The sequence below is a fragment of the Nymphalis io genome, chromosome 17 (genome assembly GCF_905147045.1).
Source record: "Nymphalis io chromosome 17, ilAglIoxx1.1, whole genome shotgun sequence".
In the NCBI taxonomy this organism is placed as follows: Eukaryota; Metazoa; Arthropoda; class Insecta; order Lepidoptera; family Nymphalidae; genus Nymphalis; species Nymphalis io.
The window spans coordinates 8851453-8864541 of record NC_065904.1 but is presented as its reverse complement, the minus strand read 5'-3'; the positions used below and the strand labels follow the sequence as shown (position 1 = coordinate 8864541).

General features: G+C 31.7%; 2 protein-coding genes across 2 annotated transcripts; one reads left to right on the top strand and one right to left on the bottom strand.

The window, feature by feature from the left end:
- Positions 1 to 5902: 5902 nt before the first annotated feature.
- On the bottom strand, positions 5903 to 11084 carry LOC126774876 (GTP-binding protein Rit2). The gene is made up of 5 exons (XM_050496526.1): positions 10699 to 11084; positions 9725 to 9798; positions 8808 to 9002; positions 8318 to 8458; positions 5903 to 7591 (listed from the first exon to the last, which is right to left on the bottom strand). The coding sequence occupies exons 1-5, from the start codon at positions 10835 to 10837 to the stop codon at positions 7487 to 7489; spliced, it is 654 nt and encodes a 217-aa protein (XP_050352483.1). The 5' UTR covers positions 10838 to 11084; the 3' UTR covers positions 5903 to 7486.
- A 252-nt stretch (positions 11085 to 11336) lies between these two features.
- LOC126774865 (WD repeat-containing protein 91) lies at positions 11337 to 12938 on the top strand. The gene is made up of 4 exons (XM_050496510.1): positions 11337 to 11667; positions 11771 to 11920; positions 12010 to 12215; positions 12655 to 12938. The coding sequence occupies exons 1-4, from the start codon at positions 11424 to 11426 to the stop codon at positions 12883 to 12885; spliced, it is 831 nt and encodes a 276-aa protein (XP_050352467.1). The 5' UTR covers positions 11337 to 11423; the 3' UTR covers positions 12886 to 12938.
- Positions 12939 to 13089: the final 151 nt, after the last annotated feature.

The following is a 13089-nucleotide window of genomic DNA, read 5'->3' as shown; positions in this document are numbered from 1 at the left end:
TTAACGTGATACCTGCATGTGGCGGATGAAAATCTTCCTCGTGTATCCACCAACTCAAATTGGAGCAGTGCTGTGAATTACACTACAAACCTTCTCCTAATAAAGGAGAGGAAGCGTTAGACCAACAGTGCTAATTTACAGGCTGTTACTTTACTATTTTTACTTTCATATTTTAATTTATACGTTAAAAAATTTCGACAATTCAACTGTTCGAATGGCACTGAACAAAATCAAAACATGAAAATTACCTATATGGTTACGTACTTACATAATTGTATATTTTGGTATACCAGTGGTACACCAAAATATTTTAGTTGAATGCGTCGGTGGTCTAGTGGCTAAATATAAAGCCGCAGATCCCGAGGTCCTGGTTTCAAGCCCCGAGCTCGAAAAAATAAAAAGTTATCGAGTCTTTTTATCAACAAATTCTAAACAGTCCGCCGTTTTCTAGTTGGCAGTAAGAACATAAAGCCTTTGTAACGGATTACCAGCCCATCGGATTATGAGAATGAGAATATAGCGAGTGTACCTGTATCTGCCCACATACTCGTGTACCATATCTCTTACCCGCATGGGTAACTAGCTCACCGTAACCAAAATAGGTCAGGACTACATGACAATAAAGATATATATCGCTTGTATGAACACAATGTTTGTCTTATTCTTTCGAATTTAGTGTATCTAAGTAATGATAAAAAAAACTAAGTGTTACTTTAAATCCGATATGCACACTTTATTAGCAAGGTTAATAGTGGGTTAGGCATGAAAACCTATTTTTCTCTTTCATACTGGGAAGTCTACACGCAGACTAATGGTAAAGACACTCATCATCACAATCATATTCAAATAAACAAAGATCTTGATTTCGAGAATATCCGAATTACGTACACGATTTCTCGGTCAGCCAAAGACTTCAATTATCGTAATGAATACTACTGTCATGTTGAGCGTTTCGACTCATTCCATTTCCACCACCCTCCACTATTTAAATAATCTTCCGAGATAATTTATATCGATATATCTATATTAAAGCGATATTATTTTAAAAAAAAAAATCGCCACGCGATCTCGCCGCTTTTATTATAACACGTGTTATGGTAAGCGGACAAATTTTTTTTACGCAGTGGTCCAAATATCTCCAACAGTAGGAATTCAAATGGCAAAAAGTCCATTTGTTTTATTTGGTAACAAATAATATATATTTTATTCTAATAAAGTTAAAGAAGTCATAACGAATACATTTGAGCAAATATAATTGTTTGCCCTTTTACCATCAATAATTTAAATTTAAGAGGTAACCTAATTTATATTTACATATCTATAAAATATAGATGTGGTGTGGAGTAGTTCTGGAGATCTATTTTCAATACCTTTTTTGGACTTTGATATTTTAGTCAACACCATTTACCTGTTAGCAGACACTACACCCTCATGGAAGTGCCCGAGTAAAGAGCCAGAAAGTCTCGAGACCTGTCAGATTGACCTTGGCCTGTCAGGAAGAGTCCATCACTACATAAGCTATTTACGTATATAATATAAACAGAAACAAGGATATTTTTTATATAAGAAGGTTACAAATAAAACCTGTATAAATTATTTTAAACATGACATTTATTCAACAAAACCTCTACACACTGCTTACATTATTAACTAATATTAAAAGGTACTATTTGGTGTTATAAATATTTACAAATAACAAAATATTCATACTTTTAAAGGCTATATAAGAAAAAAATACAACGATTTAGATTGAAAGTTAATATCATTATTTAACGGTTGAATAATTCAATAATACAATATAATAAAATTTCTATGAAATATAACTCAATAACGAATACACTTATTTATATAAATATCTCAAAGCGTAACTTTTTAAATGCGCTTATCATATCATTGCGTTTGGTATTTCAATATTAAAATAACAAAGTAACATAAAAATTATCAGAATATTGTACTATCATTTAATATTACAAGCCTGTCAAATTTGGTACACATCTACAAAAACGTAAAAAAAATGTTATCTTCTTTATTTGGTCATATCATATTTGTTATTTTTTATGTATTTGGTTTAATATAAATATTTTATATTGATGCACAGAACTGTATTTGTTTTTTAGGTAAGAAATATATTATGGAAACAACATAACAAATTTTTAAATATTTCAGTCGGCATGACCGAAAAATTCAAATGAACTGGAAAAGTTATTTTTTGTCTTAACATGAATGACCAATATATAATAAGCAAACAATTTTAAGCGTTAATTGTTGAGCGTAAAAGATGCTACAACAAAGTATTTCATCATAATCTACGAACATGCAGTAGATACGAGTTATCGCAAAAAAACGAGATAAACCAATTTTTAAAAATTGAGGTCGACTGTGTGAACCTCGTGCGGCTATGCAAAAATCTGCTCTCTCGATTCATTTGCTTTTTCAAATAAATACTGACTTGACTAAAACACACATTGACAAAGTACAGAGTTTGTAGAAAAGCTAAATATATGTACCAAAATTCTCTTGATTAAAATGATTTTATAATTAAACCTTTCTTGTCCCTAAAGACTAGACTGCACAACCAAATCTTAGAACATTGAAATAAATATTACAAAAAAAAGCTAAAATTAATACAAATATATAAAGAGGGCAACACAAATATTATAGTGCACGCACTTGTAATGTTACACCTTTAAACGTTTTTTTTATGGAATAGGAAGGGAGACGAGCATATGGGCCACCTGATGGTAAGTGGTCACCAACGCCCATAGACATTGGCATTGTAAGAAATGTTAACCATCGCTTACATCACCAATGCGCCACCAACCTTGGGAACTAAGATGTTATGTCCCTTGTGAAAACTTTGAAGTGGTATATTCAAAGTGTTTGTAATATAACACGATAAAGATGTAGTCGATTTTCTAACAATGCCCGAATAACTTTACCAATTTCATACACATGTCAATATCAGCTAACGTATCAAAGGCCAATATATACTCAAGAACTTCTAGTTTAACACGCGCACATTACATTACTCGAAACAAAAATGTAGTTAATAACTCTGTAGTTATTATCACCGTAGGGTATTTATTTGTAACCGTTGAATTTATCCACCTTAATAGGACAAAGAACATAAATCGATTTATATTTAAGAAAAGATGAAGCCACCCGTTTTAAATACGTTATAAGATAAGCTATTATTATATAATTATATAAATGCATGTGGATAGTAATTCAATATAAATATTTCTAAGTTATATCTGTAAATTTATTTCATATCATTCTGGGTCCCTGAAAAAACTGTTTCAGATACTTTAAATATGTTTTAAAAACATTACGACACATTTATTATCGTAAAGATATTTTGTTTATACAATACATATAAATAAAAAATTAAATAAATTACACAAATCAAACAATAACTAATTTATATTATAACAAATATAATAATAACCTGCTTTACATATTATGAATAACACATATTTTAACAATAACAAATATTTTTATAACAAATACGTTTCTATAAAAAAAATACTGGTCGTTCGTTGTCAATGTGTGTTTCTTTTAGGAAAGGCTCTATAAGTCATGACATTAAAAAAAATATTTTTACAGTGAAATGTTTTGGTTCATTTATAAAGAAACTTTATATTACTTATTTGTGAGCGACAAAGTTTATGCAATCATAACAACTAAAAATAACATTAAAAAAATCATTTATTTTAAGTTTCGAATATGATATTTTATGTAGAACCCACCTTTAAAAGTTACGCACTTCGGTTATATCTTATACATATTACATATTATTAAAATTAATTCCTTCTTTAAAATGACCACCCTGATTTACGCATTGAACTAACTGTAATATAATAAATAAGTTCGACTGATTCTATGAAAAAGCGACTTACAAATAATACAAACTAGTAAAAGAAATCTGAATGTAATACAGTTCATGTAAACCCAAAATATAACAATTACAGTCAAATCAACTTGAAGACGTTTTTGCGTTCGTAGTAGTGTACGGACAGCAGATAAACACTTTTTTACAAACAATAATATAAAAGAAAGATTTAACATTTTTCTGTTTCATGAAATGTAATTTAATTGGTGGCAAATATATTTAAAAAACAAAGTAACTTGTTGTTTAAGAGGTGCCGGTTCTTGAACGAAGAGATAAATATAGGTTAATTTCGAATGATATTTTTAAAATCCGAAAGAAATTATTCTTTACAGTAACAACTTTACACTAGCTGTTATATTCATATCGACATACACGACGTTATTTTTTTTAATGTTGCCATATTTTAATAGCGTCTAAATTTTGACAGCTACTAAAAGTTCAAAAATGTTCATGAGTTGTTTCATTGAATGTCTAAATACTAAATACAAATTCTAAGTATTATAGCAGAGGAAAGGCGCCATATCGCCGTACAATCTAGGGAGCAATCTAACACAATCTACTCCAGCATAAAGATAATAGCAGTTCAAAACAAACAATGTACAACCTAGAAGATTTCTTTTACTAGTTTGGTCAGGTATAACAATATTCTACCTAATTTAATAATGACTAGATAAAACTATTTGTGAATTCCACTAAACAATATTGTATATGGATCTTTGTACTTAAAAAAAATAATATCTGATTTATGGCATCATTATATCAACTACGGAGTATATAAAAGGTAGACGAAAAATCATATGTTGGTCGTTTAAAATGCTTTCATAAATCATAAAAATATATTTCATAATAAATTGATTGACCATAAATATATTACAACTAATTATTTAACGATAAAAAAAAAAAATATTAACAACCAATGTATATGACGTTTACAGAAAAAAGTTACCCTATTTGAGGGGGTTATACGGCTTCAAATGCCTGAAAGCTCATATTACTTAATAATAACATTACCTAATAATCTAGTTTGACACCTTGCTATTGAGGGAACTAATCCAACCGTATAAACTTCCATACCAAGAGCAGAATATTTGTTGCTTTTTAATACTGTCCACAAACGATATTATATTGACAGATAAAAGAGTCGCTGGGCCTGACTCAAGTGGGCGTCAATTTTTACTCTAAAATGCAACAACTTTCTTCCCATGGTGCGACCGACAGTTAATCTCCAACCGCATAAACAGCTACTCTAAAATTTGTGCGTATCATCCTATCTTTATAATAAAATATCAACGTCTGCTCACAACACTAAAATCACACACACGAAATAAATTAATTTATCATATAAATATATTTTATTCGCTTACTCATTATTGCTGTCTCCGTCGCGGAGATTATAATGCCACAGTGGTCTTAAATATAATTAAATTGTACTTTAGGGTCGAATCTAAATAAATAAACACGTCGCAATGATTACAACACTTATAAAATAAAGGTATAAGACCATTTCTTACACTAGTGTGCCGTTTTAATTATTGATAATTTCATAGTTTCCTGTACTAAAATAAATGTTCCTAAACCAGATTGGAAGGAATGGAACATGAACTGGATACACTGGGCGGATTCTAATACTACGGAACTACGATACATTAGTTATATTCCTATTAATGAGAATAGAGGACGATATCGGTTTATCTTTTATTATAAACTTATTCAATTCCAGGGCGATTTAATACTATAATTTTAAGATACAGTTCTTTTTCGAATTGATTTTGTATAATGTCTTGGATTAAACATAAATATCGTTAAGTTAGTTTAAAAAAAACAATTCCGAATATAATTTTAATTTGTTTGATCATAAACAAAACTATTTTCTTAAATGATATTAGTTTTGCTATTAAAAAATTTTACTTTGCAATCAGTTCAATGAAACATTAGCTATTAATACTACTAAGAAAAACTTTCTAAAGTGATTTTTGAAAATAAATAAACTTTTTTTTTTATTTTCAACTGTTTTCATAATATAATTTTGATTTAATAAATCTTTTAACGCGATTCTTTCTCAATATTTTTCTTATAATATAATGATAATGTCAACACTTCTCTACGGGGATTTGGGGTACAATACAACATTTAATAGCTACTCTGTTACTTAAGTAAAATTATCGGTCAAGCCAAACGATCCGTCTTTATTATCACTCCGTGTAGTTATTTTAACATTGTTCGCATTTAAAAAACTAATTTTATATTATACTTTAAATACTGGCAACCCTGTAATTTTATTCAAATTGCATCAAGTACAACAAGAAAATAAAATATATATTATGATTTTGATAGTTAAGTTATTCTATCATATATAAGTAAAAACTTCTGATGTTTTTTTTTTGTCATAACAGAATATACTAAGGTTGAAATTCAATTGGTTTGAATATAATCATCTTTGGTTCATTTGACTTGACAAATATAATGTAAATATCATCTAAACACTGAACTATCGAACTTCGATGATACAATACTAAAATTTTAAATCGGAATAAACAATTACATTTATTATTGCTCTTTTGGGTTCCATTGCGGAAGACATCCATTACATGAGGCCAGTTTTCAATAGGCTTTTTAATTTAATAATTACAATATTGAAATTTACATACATATACGCTACAAATTTTGTATAGAATCAACAATAAACTAAGACCAATGGCGTTTCTCGAATAGAAGCACACAGAGAACTACATGCCTTCATAATTTGTCTCGCCTATAACAGAAAACGCCATTGCAAAGACATCGTTATAAGTTTGAATTACACACAACATTTTTAAATAAAAAATCTGTAACAAGGATTTATTTCTTAAGGAGTTACATCATCACGATGATGATAACTGAGGCAGAATACAAGTTAGACGTGATGTGGCGTAGTAAAGTATCTCAAAACCAATTTAAGTACCGTCAACAGAATATTTACTTACTATAATTTAAGTAGGCCTATACAATTCAATTAGTATAATATAAAATTTACATCCTATGCGAACTAAAGGTTCTATTATATTTGTATATAAGTATGGCTTAAACGAGGAACGTCGATTGAACAATTCAATAGTGTAAGACAGAGGTAGAATCACATCTTAGAATAATATCTGGCACATTTCATATCAAATATTAAGCTTCCTAAGATTAACGAAGTATGGAATAATTTAGTAAAGCTATAAACAATATTAATCAATTCACTATAAAAGAGAACGTGGCCACGATAGATACGGACACGAGTAACTAATAACGGAAAGCGTTTGAGGTAGTGGAAGATTAAACACCTGACCCTAAGCAACCTATCTCGTCAGTGAAACGATTTTCGGTCTCCCCCTCCGACGGCTTCACGTCCATGTCTCGACCGTTTAAATACTCGACCGTTTAAATACTCGACGCTCAGAATTTAATTTATTACTGACAAATATATCACTCAGCTCCGCCTCCAGTCGAGGACGAGAGCTACGATTACAATTTTTTCACCCGGTTATAAAGTCACCCGAGGTCGAATATGAAAGTAAGGTTCGTAGTAAATAAAAGGAGAAACCTATCCCGCAGCGGCGCGGCGGGGGCGGCTCAGGGCGCGGCGTGTCGGCGCCGGCGCCGGAACACGAGCGCGAAGATGCTGCGCAGGCGCCGCCAGCGCCGCCGCCCGCGCCCGCCGCTCTCCAGCAGCGACGACTGCAACACGCGACACACATCGTACGACACTACGATCGCACACTCTTCGACAATTCATTAAAGGCTTGAAATCTTTAATTGTGCGTAGGATTGAGAAACTTTTAATGATAGTGATTCAATATTGTGTTTTATTATCGAAAGAGGCGTAAATTCGAAAAATTTTTTTCATAATTGTTAATTTTACAATTAATAATTTAAATAATAAAATCTTTAGGTCCCAGGATATAAATAGCGCGAATAACTCTCATCTGCAGGACAAAGATCGAATTGATGTCGGCGGCACCTAAGAGCATAATTCCTCAAGACATTATAATGCGAAAACATCTAAAACACACTTGGCGAACCATGTCTACATTGAATCGGTCTTACTATTTTACCGCGAATGTTTAGTCTACGCCAATTTATTAATATGAGGCCCCATTAAAGATTAAGATTTATGGTAATCCCAAGGAATTTCTTTGTCTCTAAATAAACTGACACACTTTCTCTAAATACACATGTGGCAGGATTTCAATGAAATTAGACACATGCAGGTTACCTCACGATGTTTTCCTTCACCGTCAAGCACGAGATGAATTATAAACACAAATTGAAAACAACACATGAAAATTCAGTGGTGCTTTCCCGGGTTTGAACCCACGATCATCGGTTAAGATTCACGCGTTCAAATCATTAGACCATCTCGGACAATAGAATAAGCAGCATTATTTCTTATTTAAGCGTTACCTGTCTCTGTCTCTCGAGGCGGCGTATTTCCCGGACGAGTCCGTGGAAGGCATCGTCCACGAAGTGACGGAGCGCTGCCGAAGTCTCGTAGAATGGACAGCCAAGCTGGGTGGCCAGAGCTTTGCCTTCCTCTGTCGTTACCTTTATACCAGGACAATTAAAAATGAACAAAACTTTTCTGAAGATTCATAATATAACAATGTCAAGAGTTTTTTTAACGATGAGGAGATATTATGACTTTAAATCTATTAAACATTTGTCTAACAGTAGGTATAGACTGTGACATTAATGGATTATATTATTAAGTATTACTTTATGCAAATTTGAAAGTAAACGCTATAATGCAGAGTAAAAATTAATGTCAGTAATTATTTATTTATATATACATTTGTACATACGCCAAAAACATATATTAGGTAAAAACAAAATAGAATATTGAAATTAATAGTGACATTACATTGATAATGAAATAATGCACATGTACACTCACTTGTCTTAATCTCGGCGCCAAGTCCAACTTATTGCCAACCAACACCAGTGGCAGTCTCTCTGAAGGGCGAGCTTGAGCCAACAACCGTTTATACTCTGCTGCAGCACGAAAAGACCGCCTATCTGTCACCGAGTAGCACAGCATGAAGCCTTCCCCACATCGCATATATTGTTCCCTCATCGCAGTGAATTCCACCTATTAAAGAAAATCAACTCTTCAAAAAATATTGTTTCGTGCTATAAAGGTAGAATCCTTTTTGGAGTGAGGAAATTGATTTTAAACTGAATGGAATTACATCATAGACCGGCGCGCAAATTAAAATGCTAAACAAATACTGATGACATTATGCTAGTTGCTAGAAGTTGTAAAGCACAACTGTCCAAACGCTTTGGTCCCGGGCCTGCCAGGATAGCAGCGCTTAAGCACTGCCCCTTCACCGTAGCTACTACTACAAAAAGTATTAGTGATAACTCTGCATTATAGTGGAACAGCACTTGAGTTATTACTATTTAAATTTACCCTACATTACAATTATGTGATAATACTGCAATGTAAACAAAGATGCTACTGAACACATTTTAAGGAGACTTGCATTAATTCTTCTTATATTCAATCACAACAGTTTTGATATGAAAAAGCTTATGAGATATTTCAAAGTTTGTACTAACAATATATAATAGCAAACACTGTTCAGGGTTTAGTTTAATTGCAAAGAATAGAAATAATTACTAGCATAAAATAACTAAAAAAACCTTAGTCTTATATTTTGAAATATAATTTACACAATTAACATTAATAACCAACTTACTATTTTTTTGTTATGTTGTTATAAATATTTGTAAGCAACTAATAGATTGATTCCTCGTAAATACATACAAGAAATGAAGAAATATTTTCTTATTAGAAACGATACACACCTGTCCAGCCGTATCTAATATGTCCAGCAATGCTGGCTCCCCATCAATAACTGCCTGCTGTTGATATGAGTCCTCTGAAAAGATAAAATGGATATCCATTATCCTACCTATACAAGTTCCACCAATGGCTATGCTACCCATATATATTAATTGTTGCTGGAACAATTAAGTATGAAGTAGTAATATGCCAGATAGTTAATAGACTATATTAGTGTCTAGATCTGCAAATATGAATATGGTATTGTATGACTATGATATAATACATAATATATAATTTTTATAAAATAATCATATCACACAGATTTAAGATTTGATCAGTTTAATAACTACTTTATAGCCTACTACATCAGTAACTAACGATATTATTATTTTTTTGCAATATCAATTTGCCAACTATTTGATTTTTAAAATTAAAATTTTAATTTGATATGGAATTTATAGTATATAATTTATTTATAGTATTACACTGCTAACTATATTTAGAATTTCAAATGTGTAATTAAATTATAAATGTAAAAGATTCTTTTACAAGACACACCAAAAAGGAACGTCACAAAATCACAACTAAGCAAACAATTATATCAAGTTCTTATGACTAAAATAGGTAGTAAAAATGTTGTTATTTTTTTAGTATAGTGTGTATATTTACAGAATCTTCTGAGCATCAAAAATAAATCACTCTCAGCAACCACCGTAATTCCAGTCAATCACATAAATGCTTACACATTTTATGTAGCTATTTCTTTTTTTCACCCACTTATCATTAACATAGAAATTGAATAAAAGAGAAATGAAATTTGTAATTTTAATATATGTTCTAATAAATTTATCATTAAGAGTTCTCATTGTTTTGCTCGAAAATTAAAAATCCATATAATTTAAAAGGAAAGACATTTTTCTAATGTATTCTTCCATATGGCCATATATATTCCATACAACATCAATTAAATGTAAACAACAACTAGAAGCGGTACCTATTGTGGGATCGTGATAGTCCAGAAAACTATGGCTAACAAATTGCAGTGTGACCGCGGACTTGCCCACCCCCCCGTCGCCTAGTACTACGATCTTGTAGACGCGGAGGCCACGCGACGTGCCTGCAGCCTCCGCCATGCCAGTGCATGCCTGCGCGACCGGGGGCCCAGGTGAGCCGCGCCCGCCGCGGTCACTCGCACCACTGGCTCCTCGCGCTCGCCATCCGCACAAACCGACCCCCAGCACTACCACCGTGCTGGTTTAATTAATAAATATAAGATGCTTCATGCCATTTATCACATATTTTATATATAAATTCTTTTAAAAAATTAACGCCAATAATATAAATCGACAGCTGATTAAAGACAATTTCGATTGACAATTTGACATTTCAATTTTTTTATGTTGGTTGTTGACGAATCGTGGACATGTAAAGTTTAAAAAAAGGTGTCATTTAAGAAGTGTATAAAATTTACAATAATTATTGCCATATCATACGATAAATATTACCGAATTCATACCTTATTAAGATCATGATTTATTAAAACTAAATAAGTTTCATTGCTTATTAATAAAACAGGTACCACTGAATGCGTTCGATTGGTAGTACCTAACTCTATATAATGTCTAGAGTTTGGCATCTGTCAGATTTTATATAAATAAAAACAAAGGTATAGTGAAAGAACACAAAAATTTACTTAACAAATATAAAATAAGATCTAATATGGCTCATATTCAATTTATTGATGAATTAGTTCGTGAATACTTACTCTTCAGAGGATTCTCTTCAACTGTAAAAGCGTTCGATAACGACTTAAAATCTGATAAAGACAAGGGTTTTAGAGTTGACAAAATAGTAGAACAAATTGTACATTATATTAATGTCTCAGATCTCGGTGGACTTAAAGAATATTGGTCCCATTTAGACAGTTTAATATTCTCTAAGCTAGAAATTCATGTGCAACCTGGTAAGAAAAGTTCTATATATATCTGCATCATTATTTACTTTCTTTAAGGCTTCATTCTAGATAAATTATACATATTACCTATAAATTATACTTATTTTTCTAGCTGTACGTAAGATAGAGTATAGTTTATACAAGCTATATTTAGTAACTGCATCGCAAAATACTGGAAGTGTCAGAAATGATAAAGTAGCAGAATTCCTTTCTAAAATGCTACCAGAGCTGCAAGGTCAGAGTGAATGGAGAGATTGGTTCAGTAAGTAGTCCATAAATGACTCATGAAATATATGTTAGTGTAGTAATATTTAATACAATCTGAAATATATAATATAATAATTCTTTCAGTGCTGCCTTATGTACAAAAACCTGAGGAGAACCCATCATTTAGCCTCTATTTTACAAGAACATGGCAAGACAGTGTACTGGTGTCTCTGCATAATTTACTGGCTACAGTTTTTCAATGTATGCCACAGCCAACACTAACAAGTTATGAAAATGATGCTGCTCTTGTTAAACGATTGCAAGATGAAATCGCTGCATTAAAAGGCAAAGTTAGGACAAGTTTTACTTTTACACATAAAATATTATATATAATCTGCAATGCACCACATAGATATTTTACAGGTGTCTGTTAAATTGCCAAATAAAAAGAAAAAAAAATACAGTTTGTACTTGTCTAAATAATACAAATATAATCTTGAATAACGACTCCCCCCCCCCCGCAGCTTAGCCCATGTTTGAGGGGAGGGGATCAGGTGTTAGGTACCCTATGTCCTTTTCTTACCCTTGACAATGTATATGCAAATTTTCAAGATAATTGGTTGAGTAGTTAAGATGTGAAATCATAACCAACAGGCAAACTTACTTTCGCGCATATAAGTATTAGTTAGGATTACCAAAGGATAGACAATAATTACAAGTAATAGTAAATAATATTATTTGTATTAAACTTAATTATAAAATGATTAATTTGCTTTTTAACATCCACAGTCCCAGCAATCAACTGAGAAAACATCACCAATAGGCCACCAATCTCGTCTTGCTCAATATTCTGAACGTCTCACTGGACCTCTTCCATTGGTTGATGATTTCTCTGCAATACCTTCAGAACAATTTGAAGGAGGAATAAGAGAAGCACGAGGCTTAAGAGGATTGTTACGACAAATGGGTGGTAGTCCCTTTATGGGCAGAAAACCTGGTAGATCTCAAAGTCAAAATTAAGGAGACATTTATTATTATACTATTACTTATATAAAATAAACAAATATCCTCAATATCTGTATTTTGTAATGCCTCTTTATCTAATCGTACATACTTTAAGTACCAAACTGATTCAACTTTTAAAAGTCCTGTATTGTCTATTTTAATAGATGAAAGTTGTTTTACAACACTATTGCTACAAAAATCAAATACAAGATGACGTGG

What these genes read in the sequence shown, in the direction of transcription:
- LOC126774876 (XM_050496526.1), bottom strand. Translation starts at nt 10,837, where the DNA reads ATGGCGGAGGCTGCAGGCACGTCGCGTGGCCTCCGCGTCTACAAGATC. An exon ending in CTATCACGATCCCACAATAG is followed by an intron (nt 9,799 to 10,698) that starts GTACCGCTTCTA and finishes TTATCTTTTCAG; the next exon opens with AGGACTCATATCAACAGCAG. An exon ending in TATTAGATACGGCTGGACAG is followed by an intron (nt 9,003 to 9,724) that starts GTGTGTATCGTT and finishes TTTCTTTAATAG; the next exon opens with GTGGAATTCACTGCGATGAG.
- LOC126774865 (XM_050496510.1), top strand. Translation starts at nt 11,424, where the DNA reads ATGGCTCATATTCAATTTATTGATGAATTAGTTCGTGAATACTTACTC. An exon ending in TGAATGGAGAGATTGGTTCA is followed by an intron (nt 11,921 to 12,009) that starts GTAAGTAGTCCA and finishes TAATTCTTTCAG; the next exon opens with TGCTGCCTTATGTACAAAAA. An exon ending in TCGCTGCATTAAAAGGCAAA is followed by an intron (nt 12,216 to 12,654) that starts GTTAGGACAAGT and finishes TAACATCCACAG; the next exon opens with TCCCAGCAATCAACTGAGAA.